This window comes from Phaenicophaeus curvirostris, chromosome 10, assembly GCF_032191515.1.
Source record: "Phaenicophaeus curvirostris isolate KB17595 chromosome 10, BPBGC_Pcur_1.0, whole genome shotgun sequence".
NCBI lineage: Eukaryota > Metazoa > Chordata > Aves > Cuculiformes > Cuculidae > Phaenicophaeus > Phaenicophaeus curvirostris.
Window position 1 is genome coordinate 20,177,838 of NC_091401.1, and position 18,472 is coordinate 20,196,309.

At 46.4% G+C, this 18,472-nt stretch overlaps 1 protein-coding gene across 7 annotated transcripts in view; it reads left to right on the plus strand.

Annotated features, from left to right (window-relative positions):
* TNIK (TRAF2 and NCK interacting kinase) overlaps nt 1–18,472 on the plus strand; it is a 162,419-nt gene that overhangs the window by 110,709 nt on the left and 33,238 nt on the right. For 5 of the 7 annotated variants that reach the window (XM_069864560.1, XM_069864554.1, XM_069864555.1 and 2 more), the window contains 6 exons: nt 2,849–3,024; nt 4,655–4,721; nt 5,505–5,709; nt 14,415–14,525; nt 14,992–15,078; nt 16,253–16,453. In XM_069864560.1, the coding sequence (XP_069720661.1) occupies nt 2,849–3,024; nt 4,655–4,721; nt 5,505–5,709; nt 14,415–14,525; nt 14,992–15,078; nt 16,253–16,453 (847 nt within the window). The remainder of the gene's footprint in view (nt 1–2,848; nt 3,025–4,654; nt 4,722–5,504; nt 5,710–14,414; nt 14,526–14,991; nt 15,079–16,252; nt 16,454–18,472) is intronic. The other 2 variants (XM_069864557.1, XM_069864559.1) reach the window with 1 other exon arrangement.

Below are 18,472 nucleotides of genomic sequence, written 5' to 3' on the forward strand. Positions count from 1 at the left end.
TTATGCTCTCACTGCTGCAGCACAAAATGGAATGTAAGACTTTAGAGTTTATTTCTCATATAAAAGTGCCATTTATTCAGCAAAGGCTTCCTCAGCCTCCAGGCAGAGGAGAGCTGACAAAAGCAGGTTTTGAGCAGAGCATTCCCCCATCTCCTTAAGGCAGAAGCTGATCTGGGTTGGAAGCTGTATTTTATTCCCTGTTCTGAGATACTGGGATGGGCTCTGTAGGGAAGTGTAGAGCTCGCTTGGGCTCTGCTACCCCTCCATGAGCAAGCAGGGATCCCTGGTCTCTGAAAGAGCTGGGACACATATACTCCAGGCAGCTCAAACTTGTATCAATCTTCCAAGCTTTCATTGCAGTGAGAAGCTCCAAAGGATCCAGATCAAACTCCACTGATTCCTTAAGAGTGATTTTTTCAGCATTTTCAGTGGGATGCTGGACAAACTTACTCTTCTCGTCTCCTTTCTCAGCTGGAGGTTTTGGGACTGGCCAGGATGGATCCTGGAGTTCCTAGAAGACTGGAGTTGTTTCACTAGGCTTTGGTAGTGGCTCTCTGGCAGTCAGTGGGCTGGTTTTCACAAGCACAGATCACAAGAGAAAAGCAAAATGAAGAAAGGTTCAATTTAAACCTTGAATTTGTCCTTGCTTTTTTTGCATGGCAACACACAGAAGCACACCAAGTGGGCAGACTGTTTTTCTTACGTGAAGTAAATAGCAAAGTGGCTCCAGCAAATTTGACAATGAGTCAGGGAAAGCCGAGTGGTAACACAGGCATTGGAGCTGCCCCGACTCAAAAGTCTGGGAGAGGAAAGTACTTCTGTTGCTTGCCGTATCCTTGAACTCACTCCTAAAATAGTGCTGGGTTCCTATGAAGCTAAAGAGTCTTTGGGATCATTTTCTTTCCCAATTAAGGCCAGCCAGCACCAAAGCTTTATTTTCTTCTTCCCACATTTCGCAGGTGAAATGAACTTGAACTTTACTGGTGTTATTCCTATAAACACTCCCTGGCCCTGCCTCGTAAGAGATGACAAAACCTCTTTGTTAATGAGGTGCTGTTTGCACTGTGATACCATTTTTCATCCAAACAGCGCAAAGACTTTGCAAACATTGATTTAGGCTTTACAAACCCCAGGAGCTGGAGAAGCGTGTTTCATGAAGGTGGGCTGACCTGTGCCTGGGGAGAGGATGAGACATGTGGCAATGTCCTGGATCAGAGCCAGGGAGAAAGCCCTTGTCTTCTGCTCCAGTGAGGGCTGAAGTGTGCCACTAAACACGGTTGATTTTTTTTTTTTTTGGAGAGGAAGATTTTGGGAAAACCAGAGGCCTGAGCTGGTCCGTGTTCATAGCTGCTCAGCCAGCTCAAAGATGCCAAGGTGTCCTCAGCCACTGCAAGGCACTGGGACACTCGTCCTCAAGAGATGGGCAAACCCATCACTTACTGGAGGATAAGTTGTTAGCTACCTCACCTAGTCTCTATTTGTGGGTGCTCTGGACCACGCACCCAGGACTGGAATCTCTCCAGGTTCACACCAACAGGGGAGAATCATATTTTAGAAGAGGATTTTTTTTTGAGCATTGCTTGGCTTGTCCCTTCTGGAATACACCAGAGACACTGCATTTCTTCAGGCAAGGTGGAGAAAGAAGATTTGCTTGTTAATAAAGCTAGAGGGAGGATTTAATTGGATCCAGTAGAGTATTTTATTTTTGCATCTCAATTTGTATGGATTAGTCCTTAAAAGATAAATCACTTTTAGTCTTGACAGCTTAAAAGTAAAATCCCTGAAAGCTTATTGTTTTACTTCTAGTGCAATTTTGTAGTATCTCTTGGCTTCTGACATTAATTTACACTCATTTTCCTGTTTGCTAGAGCAACATAGAGTATAGTAGCCTGTCAACATCATTCTTTCTTGTAGATCTCTGTTCTCTTGGGTTTATAATGTAGTGAAATTAGTTCCAGGAAAACTTCTGATATGCAGCATTTGAGACTAAGACAAATTTGTTTATTAAAGATTTGGCTGAAATTGTTTTAGCTGAGATTGATTTTAACTGTTTAGGGGAAGGCGGCTGTGAGGAGGGCCTTGGCTTTGCCACTCACAGCCACGATCCCACCTCTACTCAAGCCATGTTGCCCGAAGAAAACGTCCTATTCCCTTGGGTCCGTGATGGGGGGACCAGGCCACTGTGGCCCCCGGAACCTGATGACCTTGTGAAACTGTTTGGGCTCACCCTGAGAGAGCAAGGAATGGCTGCAGGGAGCAAGCATCTCCCAGAGGCTCTCTGATCTTTAACAATCCATGTAATATTTAGTGTTTAAATCTAAAAGAACAGGTAAACCTGGCTTGTCCCACTCATCTTCAGAAAGATACATCTCCTGAAATACCACCCAGGGCCACAAAATACAAGAAACAGTCCATTAATGAATTGCATTTATATCTGTATGTGTTGTCTGTCATTTCTACCTGCAGTTTCACAGGTCAGAGGGAAGGGAGGAGGAATGCATCCTTGTAATTCTTGGTTGCCCTTGATGACATCTGGCTTTGGTGATTCTCTGGTCATACTGATGATTCCCAACTTTCTTCAATCTCAGCAGAATGGTGGTTTCTCCTAATTGCAAGGAAGGCATAGATGGGAGCTTGCATGAAAAGAATAGGAGAGGAAAAAGGGCATGTGTGATAGTGCAGCTTTGAGACCATGCTAAGCAGCAACAGAGAAGGCGTGGGAATCTTCTGGGAAGGCTGAATCTGAGCAAGAGTTGCATAGCAGCCAAATGACTTCTCAAACAGCCACAGGTTTCTCACTTTCTAATATGAGAATTGATGTATTTACCTCTTTTCTGTCCTTGACCAGGTCTAAAAAGTTTCAGTCCTTTATTGAGAGCTGCCTAGTGAAGAACCACAGTCAGAGACCAACCACGGAGCAGCTGATGAAGCACCCCTTCATCCGAGACCAACCCAATGAAAGGCAGGTCCGCATCCAGCTCAAGGACCACATCGACAGGACTAAAAAGAAACGAGGCGAGAAAGGTTAGTGGAGAAGCAACAATCCTGGCAATCCTTGACCTCTGCCATGTCCTGGGATATCCCTGGCACAGAGCAAGGCTCATCTCTGTGTGTGAAGCCTTTGGGTAGAAGAAGGAAACCAAAGAGGATGGGGTTGCTCATAGTCTCCGTACCAGTTTCTTTTATTCAGATGATTAAGTTTGTTTGCAAACTGGTTGAGTTAAAGAGGCGTGGTGCTTCTGTGTGACCGTGTTTCTTACAGTTTTGAGGTTTGATTATTTGGGGTTTGATGATTTTCATTTGATTCCTCTCAGTCATTGAAACTGAAGTAAATATCCATAACAAAACACTTGGCATTCCTACAAAGCCTACAGGTGACTGTCATTAGAGCTAATCAGTGTTTTTAAATCTTTTTTTTTTTTTCTGATGAAAATGGTATTTTTTGTTGAAGTGGTAATTTCCATATGGGACATTGAAGCTTTGATTCATTAATGCGTGTATAAAATTTACGTCTGCATACATACACACTGGCCTGTGGGAGGGAGAAGCTGCTAAGCTGTATTTGTCCTAGCTCACATATTTCATGCCAAGTCTGTTGATCTACGTGACATTCATGCTGCACCAGTGATGAGCAGAGTTGTGCAAACGAATATCTAGATAAGACTCTTGCCTCAAAGCAATTCCATTGACTAGGAATAACTTATTAAACTAAACATTTTCACTGAACTCTCCAGGCCCTATCAAAGTCCTTTGAAAGGAAGATCAGATAGCTGGAGAAACTTCTTAAACTATTCAGTTGCTTGTGAACAGAATTTTAATTTGAAAGCTCGTTTGTAGAATCCAGCAAATTAATGTGCTGCTATTTCTCTTATTATTGGTAGCAATATTAATTTTTCATGCGTACCTTCCAGCCCTTGTAATAGTTTTTACTACAGTCAAAACAATAAAACGGGATCCCAGTGAAGTATTAAATGTATTTAGTCTGGCAAATGAAGGTTGGACTCTAGAGATCAAGAGTAATTGGATAAATGCAAGCCTTTCTTTTACTATCATTCCCTTCATTCTATACAGATAATATCCCAATAGAAATCACACTATGTAGCAAAACATTGCAGTAGGGCTTCTACGTAGATGTCTTCATTGCTTGGAAAATATATGAATTTGTGTAGGGAGAGCATATGTTTAGGGAGAGAGAGGAGGTCATGCCTTCAGAGTGATAGTCAAATCCCACTTTCTGGTGCCTGTAGCTTCAGTAGCTTGTGGTGCCCCTCCTGAAGAAGAAGGTCCCTCACTGTCTTTCCTGAATGGGAATAAATTCTTATTTTGGGGACACCTCTGTCTTTGCATCGAGCATCTTTGGTTGCTGGAGGCAGTTGCTTGTTGTGCTGGCGTTGCCTGCAGTGCCCCAGCCGGGACTGCAACCCTCTTCCTGGCCAGCACAGACATGCAAGGTGCCAGCACCCAGGGAGAATGCCCCTGCTTCCCTGACCTTGCAGCCCCCCATTAAAGTAGGAAATGGAGAGAAATAATGTTGCTTATTATTTTTCATGTGAGAGAGAGAGTTGTGTGTTCTGTTCTCAGAGCTCTGTGATTTTCAGCCACTGGAAAAACAAATTAGTCCAGCTTGAGCACTGATGAGCCATTCTGTTTCTAGATGAGACAGAGTATGAGTACAGTGGAAGCGAGGAGGAGGAGGAAGAAAATGACTCCGGAGAGCCCAGGTAAGAATCAGCATTGCATTTCTGCACCTACGTCTCTTTAACTCTGTATAAAATCAGCTTGGATTACAGACTCATAAGAACTAGAAAAGGAAAAAGGACAGTTTAAGCAGAGTCCCATATCCCGTCAGAACAGTCTGTTCCCTCTGCTAGATGATGCTAAAGGTCATCTTGACCAAAAGCTGGGGAAGAAGACTGGGTACCCCATCACCTGTGGGATCTGCAGTGTGATGTGGGGCTGTTATGGGAATGTGGGTATTCAGATGTGGCAAAAACACATGGTGAAATTAAAGAAGATTCTTAAAATGTGGTTCCTTACATCCACGTGTAGCTTCCTGTTGCCATGTAACTTTTCACCATGAAAGCTGCCCAGAGCTGCTGCAAGTGTGGTAGGTCTGGAACTTTCTTCGGAGACATTTTTTAGACCTGTTGTAATTAGTATCAGGTTATTCCATTATTTCACAGAGATAATGTAGTATTTTAATAGCTGGCAATGATTCTTGCTACATGTGCTTTGTGAACAGCTAAATATAATATGTGCCACTGCAGCACAAGAGGCTTTGGTTAGAAGCTGGTGAGCTAGGAAGAGAGCGCTGCTGCTGTCCTGCCCCAACACTTGTGGTCCCCCTGTCCCTATATCTGCTACTGTCCAAGCTTTGTTGGGTGTTGGGGTGCTCTTAGGATGAAAGGGAGAGTGGCCACAGCAGAAAACTACACAGAACTTTGCCTGGCAAGTGGCCTAGGGATGCAGGAGTGAATCTTCTCTGATGCTTCTCTCCTGTGCAGCTCAATCCTAAACCTGCCTGGGGAGTCAACGCTGAGACGGGATTTCTTGAGGCTGCAGCTAGCAAACAAGGAGAGGTCGGAGGCGCTGCGCCGGCAGCAGCTGGAGCAGCAGCAGCGTGAGAATGAGGAGCACAAGCGGCAGTTGCTGGCCGAGCGGCAGAAGCGGATCGAGGAGCAAAAGGAGCAGAGGCGAAGGCTGGAGGAGGTAACTGACCAAGCTGCTCAGTGGGCTGGCAAAGGCTGTTTTCAGGTGGAACAGCGGTTTTTCTGGTAGCAGGTCCCAAGTGACTGTTTTCAGCCTGGTTTAAGAATATCATGTCCTAAACTATCTAGTCAGTAACCCCAAAGGTTTTGTTACACTGGACAAACTCTCATGTGCATCCTCTGTGCATACCAGCCTCCAGCCACTCTCCTCACCACAGTTAGAGTTGCCAGCTCTTGTGAAGGTAACAGAGCTGGTTCATTGTAAATAAACCCTTGACATACCAAACTTAAAAGGATCCCTGGAACTGCTGAGCAGTTAGTCCAGTATTGGGGTGATAGCTGCATTTATTTGAGGTGGGCAAAACTGTTGCTGGTCCAGGCATCTGTCAAGCTCATTATCATAATTTGCTGCTGTGGACCATGATAGTTGAGGAGAAGCTGAAAAGCTCTGTTTGCCCTTTCACCAGATCCATTTGCCTCTTGCATCCCTTTTAATCCCCAATTTCAACTTTAGTCCTTCCAGTCCCTGCCAATTACAGTTTCTCTGGCAGGGGAGGGGCAGATGCCTGTCTGACTTGTGCAATGATCCATATGTGCCCTGAAGCATAAGATTTCATTACCCTTGTCTTAACATACCAGCTACAAATGTGATTGGTCATAAAATTATCCACCCCATTTAAAATCTGGCTGCAGGATTTGACCGGGTGACTTTGGGTGTCTGTGAGTTGCACAGTATGGCTGCATTTTCTGTATGAAGCACTCACTTTTGGTTTAGATCTTAGCTCCCGGATTGCAGAAGTCCACCAGAGAGTAAAGGAGGGTTTCTCCTGGTTTGGGTGTTTTGATGTGGTTTTGCACAAATAAACCCATTGCCTTGCACTGAACTTATCCCAAGTGCCACCTTGAAGGTTTCATGGTTAGGGGTAATTAAATAAGCTTTCTGAAGAGGTCACTGGTATGTCTGAGAAAAGGACTTGCAGTAAATGGGCTATTAGAGCAGCCACCCCCTTCATTTGTATAAGTCAGAGTATCTCTTACATTTAACCTGACTCTTGGTGTGCCGGGTAATGCCCTCAGGCCAGAGGTGCAGACAGAAAGGAATTTCAGGCAGCCAGTGGTGATGATGATGGTGATAGTATGCCTCTCTCCGAGGTGGTCCTCTGAGCCCCTCCGGGCAAAACCCAACACAGGCGAATCCCAAGCCTGGTATTTTTTCAGTCTGTTAAATATGTAGGTCTGTTGTGTTGTCAGAGTGTGGGGCCTCCTGTTCAATACATTGTAGGTCAGGCTTTGTTTGCATCCTGCACCCTTCTTAGAGCTGATGAACTGGGGTTTGCACGCAGATGCACCCGGAAATCTGCGCTCCAGGATCTGAGGACTGTCACAAGGAAGCCTGGCTCTGCCTTTGTCCCAGCCTGCTAGCTACAAGCAGTACAGGAACAGAACAACAGCAGGATAAAAGCAGACACCAGATTAGCTGCAATCCTGTAATGAATACAATGCTTGCTGCTGTATTAATATGTTCTCTTCACGTAGAAGAAAATTGTTCTCTCTCTTTGCTGCTTCCCAGGCAGGTTGTGAATGGAGGACTAATCCCTTTGCTAAGCTGGCGAGCTCTGCTCTGAGCTACAGAGGGGCTCCTTGCAGGTCTGGGCTGTGTGTAGCTTGCCCCAGGCTCTGCCAGTCCCACCATCCTTTCCCCCTTGCACCATAAAAGTGAATGCCACCATAGCCAGGAATTAAAGGCAACGCCTCTGTTGCTGGTAGCTCTAACAGCTACCTGGCCTCTTCACCTATTGCCTTCTTTCCAGCTACGTTACACTATTTGGTCCTAAATTGAAGGGAGAGATCTGCTGGAGAAAAGCTGGCAAAAAGGCATTTTTACTCTCCTGCTGTATCAGAGAACTGAGGAAAATAAGAGGCATCCTCTGCTCTCCCCAGCACAGGTTCACCTGCATGATCAGCTCCATAGGTTTAGCCAGGATTAAGGCAGAGTGTGCAGCTGAGCACTGGTGGCTGTGGTGGCCCTGACATGTCCTCAGGTGCCCATCATCTTGAGTCCATCTAGCCTGTTTTAGCCTCCAGCATCTCCAGCCATGGAGTAAAATGAGTTCTTGTCTCTATTAGGCACCACTTGCATGGCAAGAAAGAAATCTAGTCAAGTTGCTGTGGCGAGGATTGCGGCAGAAGTCCTTGAAGAGGTACAAGCCTGTTGCAAATGCAATGGGTTGTGGCAGCGGTTAGGAGAGATGCTCCCTAGCGCCGCTGGCTGCAAGGTGTTGTGCATCTGCTGTGGGAAACCTGGAAAAATAGTAAAGGCAGTGATTAGCAAACAGAAAGTTTTGTCCCACCTGCAGATAGTGGGCTAGAAGAGCTGTTCCAACAGCTCTGAGCATCCTCCACTTACTGCCCCTGGAGGAGTCCCATCGTCCACCATGGAGAGGGTGATTCTTCCTCTGCCTGGGGAGTTTGTACCCCTAGGCTGTCCTACTATGTCTAGCACAGACAGCCAGTGGTGGATATAGTTTGGTCTTTGTTCTTCCCACATATTTTGAGGCAGGAAACATCTGATGGCCAGACAGAGGTACCAAGCAGCAGCTGTCCCAGCTCTGCTGAGTTTGGTATTGCTGCCCGAAGGCACCCTGCATGCTCCATCTTTATCACTGCAGTTTTGCTCTGGAGAGCAGTGCTGCTCCAGCTCTCCTACCCATCACAACAACACCCAAACCCTTCAGCACCAGCCAGGCTGTTGCCTTTTGGTCTTTCTGTGTTTTCTTAGCTAGCTTTGCACTAACTTAAGTTGTTGTCTCTTGGCTCTGGATTTATTTTGGTTAAGGGGAAACAGGGTTTATTCCATGCTACTTTATGGTCTGACTAAAATGGGGTGTGCCTCCAGTAGGCAGTGCTGTACCAGCAGATATCTGGGGGGAGAGACCAGTGAAAGACTCAGATTACTACATTTTCAAAATAAAAGTTGACCTTTAAAACCCAATAGAGCATCTGGGACAAATAAATACTTGAAGCTGGTGGCCTTTGGGGCTCCTAAGTCAGCCTGTTGAGTACTGCCAGGCATATTACTGCATTTATAGAAAGATTTCTAACTCATAATAAGACGCTGTGAAGGTGGCCAGGCTGAGTGAGTGCATCAGCTGGGCCCCAGGGCAGCACCAGAGAGATTGGCTTTGGATGATGCCAAGCTCAAAAACGCCTGGAGTTAATTTGTACTGGAGATGCACAGCCAAAGAGCTGGAGAAAGGCTGTTAGTGGTTCATTCTTCTGTCAGAACAGACCTTCAGTAGATTTTCTTGTAGTTTTCCAATCTTGTTTTTAGATGCTTAGGGGATAGAGCACCCACCATTTCCATTCCCTCACCAAACAGAGCTCATAATGAAAGAATCCTATTTTTTTTCTGTCATATGATCTTCCTAAACCAGGAATCCTGGACCTCTCATAAAGTACCTCTCATTTTTGGGCCTTTTTGAGGAAATCCACCGTCTCTTAATTTTACTCCAGTAGCATCAAATGCATATATAAAACAAGTCAGGTGAGGAAGTCTGCTGATGGTCTCCTGATGCACCTCATGCTGCCCCCAAGACTTGCTGCCATCCTTAGCGTGCCTCCTTGCATCTGTTGGACACTTGGCCTCCTTTTTCAACAGCTGACCGATTTCCTTCTTTAAGGCTGAATCCTTTTCCAGGCAGAGATTTAGATTTGCAGCTGTCTTTAGTTGCAATGGAAGTCAAAAACCTCAAGCTCGCTTTCAACCTGGGACCTTCATGGGAACAGAGTTTCATCTGTTTCCCCTCATTCAGAAAGTTGGTGTTGTTAATTCAAATTGTGCGTCAGAACCAGCTGCAAAGAAACCCCAGATTAATTATAGAATCATAGAATAACCAGGTCGGAAGAGACCCACCGGATCATCGAATCCAACCATTCCTATCAAACACTAAACCATGCCCCTTAGCACCTCGTCTACCCTTCCCTTAAACACCTCCAGGGAAGGGGACAATAGATCAGATAGCACCAAGCAAAATATTTGTGTAATGCAGAAGGGTGGATCACTTGAATGTTTTGATTTTTCCCTGTATATACATATGTTGGATACATATATATTTCCCTAATAAGCACTCCATTTGTTGCAGGCACAGAGAGAGCCTTGCTGCATCAGTTTAACCACCAAAACTCCAGCTGTGCTCTTCTCCTGGTGAGAAGCATCAGGGATGCTGTGAGGCAAATCTCCGTGCAGACCCCTTGACAGCAGTGGGCAGATGTAATCAGAGGGGTTTACATAACCTCATTTTTCTGCCATGTTGTGGATTTTTTTGCCTTTCTAGGTATGAAAACAAGGTCAGATCTTTACAGGGAACATACAAGGCAAAGCGAAGCATTGTGCTGTTTGTGTGTGAGGTTTCATCCACTGCAGTTATAGAGCTGGATGTTCAGGGGATAAAAATTGCTGCAACTCCTTTGTAGGTTAACCAGCAGAAGGCTGTTTACTTGGAAGCTCTTATCCAGCAATGCAAAAAAATTCCAGCAATTAATTGTAGATAAACTTAGGCTAGCTAAAATTGTGATTGTTATTTTCTTCTATATATGCAGGTGTCATATAGCTTGTAGGAATGTTTTCGTTAAGGTGACAACCTCCTCCCAGTAACAAGGTACAAGGGGGCACTGCTGTGGTCCCGGCAGCAGTCCTGTACCATTTCCAAGGTGAGCTGCATTACAGCAGCTCCTGTACAGGTATGTACTAAGCTTTACGTGTCCATAGGATTTTTTATTTTTTGTTATAAAGCGTGCAGAGCTCATAGTTTCTGAAGCATGAGCTTTTTTTTGTGTGTGGAGCATCTCTTCGCAATGATCCTGACTAAAAGTTCCTGCAGTGATTTAGAGTGTATGAGATCCCTGCTTGCAGTGGTGGGAAGTTCTGACCCAGTTTCTCTACCAGTGGGAAACACCTCTCCATGCTCCAGTGCTTGGTGTGTCAGAAAAGATGATGTTCCATCCACAGTCACTCTTTCCCTAGTGGCTCAGATAAATGAGCCTGTCGCAACAACAAAACCACCTAGAATATTTGTCACTTGGAATTCCCTCTCTGCTTCTTTGCTGGCTCATGCTCGTGTTTGGGAACAGAAACCAAGGTTTCCAAGAGCCTCTTCTTGCAAGTATTGGTGCCTCTCCAAGCTGACCAGGGTCACGGGGCAGCTCCAGCTGGCCAATGGCTTATAGTCCTGAATGTCTCTAGTCTAGCAAAGTAAGCTTGCTCCTTTTTGAAGTCCTTGTTTCATGCCAGGCCTCCAAGGACCTTCCCACTGGAGGCTTTGCCTCCGTGTGGCTTCCCTCATCAATATTTAAAACCTGTCATTTCTAGTGCAGCACAAATAAGATCCTATTCTGGCTTGCAAGCAGCTACATATAGCTTTACCTGCAGAGTTATATAAATGTAGTCCTAATTAATTTGGGCTCTTGCCTTGCATAAATAATAGATCTGGATAGTGTAAATAAACACACTAGTTTTGGGCTTGGAGAAATGTGGGAAGTATGCATTCACCAGGGATGAGGGGGGCAAAAAAACAAGGAGAAAAGGAGGCAAATAGAGATCTTTGAGTCTGTTCCTTTTTCCTTTCCTTTCTACCTGCACTTTCCACATGCACTTTTCAGCTGCATCTCACTGAGCTCAATCCCTGCTTTCAGCAGGGTCCTTGGCACCTCAGTGCTGCTCAGCACCAACATGAACAGAGGTAGATGGGAGATGGGTACATTGCTAGAGGCTTCACCCACCCATCCCCAGTGCCACATCCTATCCAGGTGTTTGCCAGCTGCTGAAGCAGGGCCTCATGGAAAAGGCAGCAGAGTGTGCTGGGAGGCTGTGCCGCTGCCAGTTGAGCTCTGCTGTGCTGAGATGGTGGTGCAGTGTTTAGCTGAAGGTGCTCGTAATGCGACCGTGACAAATGACTTGCTTATAATGTGAGCTGACAAAAATGCTATTAAGCTGGAGGGGAGCTCTGTACTCCTGGCCTCAATAAATGTATATATTTCATCCTGCTCTCAGCCTAAGCCTGAAGAGTCTGGCTGCAGCAAGGTGCAGAGGTCCTTTAAATATCCAGAAGAGCATCAGGCCTGGATTTGAAAGAAAACTGTCCCTGGGGAGCAAAATTCCCTTCTCTTTGGGGTAAATAGGGTTTTAGATGTAGAGGGGGCTGGTGGTGAGAAGCTGACCTGCAGGAGAGAAGCCAGAAGTCAGGCACGCTTACCAGGGCTGCTGGGCACATAGGACCCTGGGAGGATGGTGGTACGCTACTCCCTCCATGGGAAAAGCACTTTCATCTCCTTCCTTGGAGGGTTTTGGCTCTGTTTGCCTGCGAGATTGGAAATAAAGACCAACTGGGTGATTTTTGTTTAAGAAATAGCTGTGGCGTTAAGGGCCTGCCAGCCAAGCCCAGCCTACACAAGCGTTGTGTGCTTTATTCAGTGTTGTGCTATTTTAACTAAAAAAACCCAAACATTAAAACCCACCCCTAAACCAGAGTGATACACACTATGATTGGAAGTCCAGAGTAACAGGTATTCAACCTTTAAGTCAGAAGATTCATGCTCCTGAGTGCCCAGGACCAGTGACTATCACTGACAGTACTTACCTAAGGAGGTTTGGAAGCGCTGGCAAAGCCAAGAAATCCCGTATATTACTGTTACGAATTACAGAATTACCACGTCCTGGTGGCATATCCTCTGCAATTTATAGTATAGAGATCAAAAAACTACACACAGCCCTGCGTTCGCATTGTGCTTAGCGAGGACAGGCATACGCGCCGAGTAGCACATGCATCCCTGGCTTATGTGGGCAGTGCGAGTGACTGCGCCCGGCGTGGGACATGCTGGAGTCTGGAGCTGGCAGGTTATTTCAGGTTGGATGTGATTTTCCTTCCCTGAGGCGAGTGGAACAGCACTGATAAATATGGCTATAGGTGGCACCAAAGCTGTGCTGCAGCTCGAGTGTTAGACTACAGGAAATCAAGAGTACCTGTGTATAGTGGCTGTGGATGTTACCTGTGGATGAGGAGGTAGGAGTAAGACAGGCAATGGCTTTTCCCTCTGCTGAAGTGTGGGGGTGCCCTTAAACATTTGTTAAAATATCTGTCTTGTCTATCTATAGATACATCTATCTTTCTAGCTAGCTATCTGTATTTATAGATATCTATCTCTAGAGAGATATATAGGGAGATAGAATATAGAATAGATACGTAATTATATTTATAAAAGATATCTAATAGAGTAGATCTATTTATTAGATGGCTGTCTATTATAAATATATGTATTACAGAGGTATCCATTGCATTAAATATCAATTATAGAGATAGATCTATATAATATCTCTGTAGCTAGATGTCTATAGTAGGAATAGAGATCTGTATGGAAGATATCTATATAGATATCTATAATAGGGGTAGATATAGATAGCAAATCCATCTGTATATACAGTGCAGGTTTACTGCAGAGCAGCAGTTTAAAGTGAATGCATCTGTGCTTCTGGGTAGCGCTGCCAGCTCCTTGGGCAGAGCCGCTGTAGTCAGCTGCCAGCTCCAGCCCTTCATGTGATTTAGCAAACGTACAGCGTTGCCAGCCCCTCCAGTGCCCGCCTCGCCACTGCGGTCTGTTCCACCGCTGTGTGACGGCAACAGCAAATAAAAAAGGGAGGAAAAAGGACCTGGTCTATACTCCAGCAGGCCGCCTCCTGGTTAGTGCTGCATACACGTTGCTGCACCCAGAGCAGAGGCTGCAGAGCCCCAGGAGCCAATGCTGGCATCTGAGTGCCCTCTGCTGATGCACTGGCTGTGGTGCCAAACAGCCTCTGCAGTCCCTCTGCTCCCATGGCAGAGTAGTGGAGTGGTTTGCTGTGAACTGCTGCTCCCCAGGCCAGGAGAGCAGGGCAGGGTGGGCAGCTGGAGGAGTCACGCTGGGTTAAAAACAGGGGTGTGAGGGCTGCGGGTATCACCTGGGTGCATGGCCCGCCCTGGATTGCTCACAGCAGGCGGTAGGTGGTCCTCGCCCCAAAATGCCCTGGATTGCTGTCAGCAAGGATGCAACCCAGGAAGCAGGGGTGGCCTGAGGACAGCAAGGGAAGCTCCCCTCCCCTACTCATTTTGTGTTTCAAAAAGGAAGAACCCTTAGATTTTGGTTCTTCTGGGTTAGCTTCTGGTCTCAGCAAATGTTAAGAGGAACGTGTTGCCCTCTAGGCAAGCAGTAGCTCTCCCAGAACTCTCCCTCGTCCTCACAGGTGGTTTTGGGACTGAGATATGAATCCCCAGTAATCAATGGGCTCATGCAGCTCCCAGGGTGACCCCCACCACCACCCTACACATCAGATTTCTGATTTGCTCACTGGTCAGGCACGCTGGTAAGTGGGGACCGTTGCGCCGCATGACTTCACGAGCAGGTGGGAGAAGAAAAAGAACTGTGTGCATGGTCCATGCTGTTTTGGAGAATGATGTGGGTTATCTGTAGCCCATGCCAGACACTGGATCACGTGAACATAGGGTGGGATCTACAAGCCACTCTACCACCCAAATTGACCTGCCTGCTGGCAAGGCATCTCCTCAGGCAGATAGAAGCATTATTGGGTAAAGCGACTCCCAAAAACCGTGAGAAAAAGGAATTGGAGCTCCTGGGTAGAGGAGTGGGGATGCTGACCTGTGCCTTCTGCCCCCACAGCAACAGAGACGGGAGAAGGAGCTGCGGAAGCAGCAGGAGCGGGAGCAGCGGCGGCACTACGAGGAGCAGATGCGTCGGGAAGAGGAGCGACGGCGTGCAGAGCATGAGCAGGTAGCCCAGCGGGAGTGGAGCACTGGCCTTCACTGTGGATTCCTCTTCCTCTAATCAAGGATTTTTCTTGTAAACACTCATATTTTTTGCCACTCGAGAGCAAATTACTTAATTGTTAACACCGTGTGTGTTGCTTTCAATCGCTGTCATTTATTTCCGTGTGGATCCACTTGCTGGCCCACAGGTGGGGAGACACTTGATGCTGTTTTTTCCCACCCACTGGTTCCCAAGGCATGTTAGCCATTTCACAGTCATTTTCACTCTCTGCCCTCAGAGGTCCCGTCCAGAGTGGTGGATGCCCTGGGCTCTTTGGGTAGGGAGAGAGGGTTGCTGGGCTGATTTATCAGTAATGGCTCTCAGGTGGGATGGAAGCGGGTGCCCACTTTATTCTCCTTCATCTTGGGAAATACTGTCTCTTTCACCTTCTCTCTCTTTTTCCTTTGATCCTTGCTGCCCATGCCTCCAGGAGTACATCAGGCGACAGTTAGAGGAGGAGCAGAGACAGTTAGAGATCCTGCAGCAGCAGTTGTTGCAGGAGCAAGCGCTACTTCTGGTAAATAGGAGGCCCCAGCCACACTTACTGCTTTCTGCTGGTGTCGTGTCCGCATGTGCTCGCGTACACCCGTGTCCCCTGAGTGCCTCCTGCCATGCCAAAACGTGGGGAATGTTGCTGTCACTGCTGGACCCAGTGCCTCCTGTCCTGCCCCATGGCCACTAGCATGACCCAGATCCCCTGCCGCTGCTTCAGGCTGGGTCCTTCCATGGTGCATGCCTCTCTCGTTGCATCCCTTCCGTGGCATTGGCATGCTTGTGCCTGCTGGCGAGGAGCAGTTCTCTTTGTTGCCGTGTAATTTTTAAGGCTGTTTGCAGCATGTTGGCAGTGTGGTCGAGTTGTTGTGTGCCTGCACCCTGCCATGCAGGTTTTCATATTCCAAGTGAAGGCTTTTGTTGTAATTTCCTAACAGGAACAGTGTATGTTCCCTCTAGAGCTGTTTGCATTCTAGATGTCTTCTTTTTTTTTATTTAATTTATATTTGAATTATCCTTTTTTAACTCTGCTAGCAGTTACTGCATTTTCTTTTAATTGCAGGGATTATTCTTTTTCTCTCTATTATTTATATTTAGGGAAAAGAAAAACCCGCACACAAGCCCATGCCTTTTAAAAAGGCTCTTTAAAAATTATTTACACATTAAACCTAACACAGCCGTAGGGATTCAGAAAGATAAAGTTGGCTGTGCTGTGCAACCCTTCCCATGAGCAATGAATTGGTCCCGCAGAGGACTTGGCTTCAAATGGGTTCTGTCTAACACGGTGTTGCTGGGCACCTCATCAGATTTATCCTTTTTACTTCCCATCTAGAACAATCTGGGCTGAATCACTGATAACTCCCAAGTGAGCATCTGAGCCCTTGGGATGTCTCAAAGTGTTTTCCTGGTGAGGCAGCGCTGACACCCCTGATCCAGCAGACAGGGTGGTTCACCAGCTGCAAAGTGTTGGTGCCAGGGTCACAACTCTGAATTTGTTGGCTCTGTCCTCCCAGCTATCTCTCCTCCAGGATGCTTTACGGCTCAATTCCCAAAGTCTTTCAAATCGATGACCTTTGCCAGAAAACAGCCTTTTAGATACTCGGGCCCCCTTTTTCACCCAAACAGATAAATCTGCAATTTGCAGCCCTGCATTTACAGGCTGGCTGGGCACCCGTATCACTGTGTTTTCTTCTGGGTAGGAGTATAAGCGCAAGCAGCTGGAGGAGCAGCGGCAAGCGGAGAGGCTGCAGAGGCAGCTGCAGCAGGAGCGGGACTACCTGGTCTCCCTGCAGCAGCAGCAGCAGCAGCAGCGGCAGGACCAGAGGCCGGCAGAGAAGAAACCCCTCTACCATTACAAAGAAGGGATAAATGCCAGCGAGAAGCCAGCATGGGCCAAGGAGGTAGGCAAGAGCGAGAAACGTGGTGGTGCTTGTCTGCATCCTCAGGGCTGGGTATGTGGTCCAGAATATCAGCAGATTGTGCTCTGCTGGGTCAGCCTCCAGCAGATGCCATTCGCTATGCTGGAAACACTCCCAGTTCAGTGCACTGTGTATGTGTCTGTGTATACATTTGTGCAAGCAAACAGAGTGGAGGAAGGAGATATTTCCATGAGGGCATGCAAGGAGGAGGATGGCTACCTCCTGGAGGGGTTCAGCCATAGCTGGGGACTTGCAGATGTGCCAGGAGCTCCTGATGCTCCTTCCTGGCATGCCCATGAATCTTCTGGGAGTCAGGGGCAAATGCAGAGGGCTGGTAGTACCGAGTTCCTTGCTGAGTGCGAATTCAGTTCTCCATAATCAAGCAGAGACCAAACAGTTTTTCCTCCCATGCTCAGGGCTGTATCGCTTGGGGTTGCTCTTCTTTCATGATTTTTCTGAAGGCAAGCCACAGCGCCAATTTTATTTTTCTCTCCAGCAAAATGAAGAAATTATTGTAATAATTGTGAGATCTTGAATATTAATTATTGCTTGGGTCAATAGTCTTGAAAAGATGAAGGCATGTATTGTCTGCAGTGTGGTTTCAGGATCATGTGCAAACGCTTTTTCCTTAATCTCTTTGTGGTGGCTCCAGTAAGACTGGTGCCCACTCTTGCTATTAATTTTTCTAAAGTTCTTTATGTTTAGTTGGTTTAATTTTGTAGCCCTTCTCCTAGGCAGAAAGATATTTTAATAACTTGTTTATTCTTCCTACTAATGTCTGGCACCCCGGACTCCTGGCAGAGACACGATGTGCATCCAACACGTAGCTGTCTCCTGATCTTTCCTCTTGACAGCCCTCAGCTACATCCACAGTATCTGCAAGCATCAAATGCTCAAGAAATTCAATCAGCTATCTATTGCTAACCAAAGGCCAATAATACAAACAGTTCAGAGATCAATGTGGCTGTCAAAACTTCTTTTCACCTCTTTATATTCCCTTGGGTTTCTCCTTCTTTCCCTTCTGAGGCTTCAGAATCTTTTGGTGACAAACACCAAAACAACATGTTTTCGGAGTTTCAGCATCATTCTCCAGCCCTTTCAGTGGAAGAGGTTTGGTAGATGTGTCTGCAGATGAGATGTTCCAGATGTGCTGAGCTGCATCTGATAGCAAAGGCTTCCACTTGGGCGGTACCTCTGCAGCTTTCTGCAGAACTAGGTCTCTCTTGTCCATCTGCAGAAGCACTAAGAGTGAGTAGCAGGCAGAAATAAGGGAGTAAACCCTCCCTTTCATTGCCTGGTTTTAAATAAATCCCCTAGTCATCGTTAAAGTATTTCTGGCATTGTCTTCTAAACTATAACAAAGATATATAAAAAGGAATCTTATTCTTTATCTGGGATGAACGAGAAACGTGCTGCAAAGACAATTCTGATGCTTAGCCTACAATTTCTGGAAACTGCAGAACTCATTGGGATACTCCCCAGGCATCTTGTGTGGTATCCCATGTTGTCCTTGCTTTTATGCTATTTGATTTCAAGTATTCTCTTGTGGGATCTTGAGCTGAGTTCTCCTCATGTCATATCCCTCTTTGCTTTTCATACCTCTCCTTTATGCATTTATTTTCCGACTTCACTCGTCTTCACATGGTGACTCCGAGACCCCGCAGACATGGGGTAAAACATAAAGATGAGGCTGTGGCCACTCACGTTGCAGTTTTGTCCCTGCATCCCCATGTTAAAGGACTGGCCTATTGGTGAAGGCAAAGCTCTAGGTTGGGAACTGGGCTGTACTGCATCTTTTGAAGCTTCTCTGGAGCACAATCAAGGACCTCTGGGGTTTTTTTTATGCTAAACAAAGCAGTCTGAGTAGTGTTACCAGCATGCATAGATGCATATCTCCACCTGCTGTCCCTTTTACTCATCTTCTTGTGAATGAAGGGTTTCCCACTGGAAGCTAACTTGGGATATAGCTTGGGCGCTGTCCCAGACGGAGCCCGTTTACCC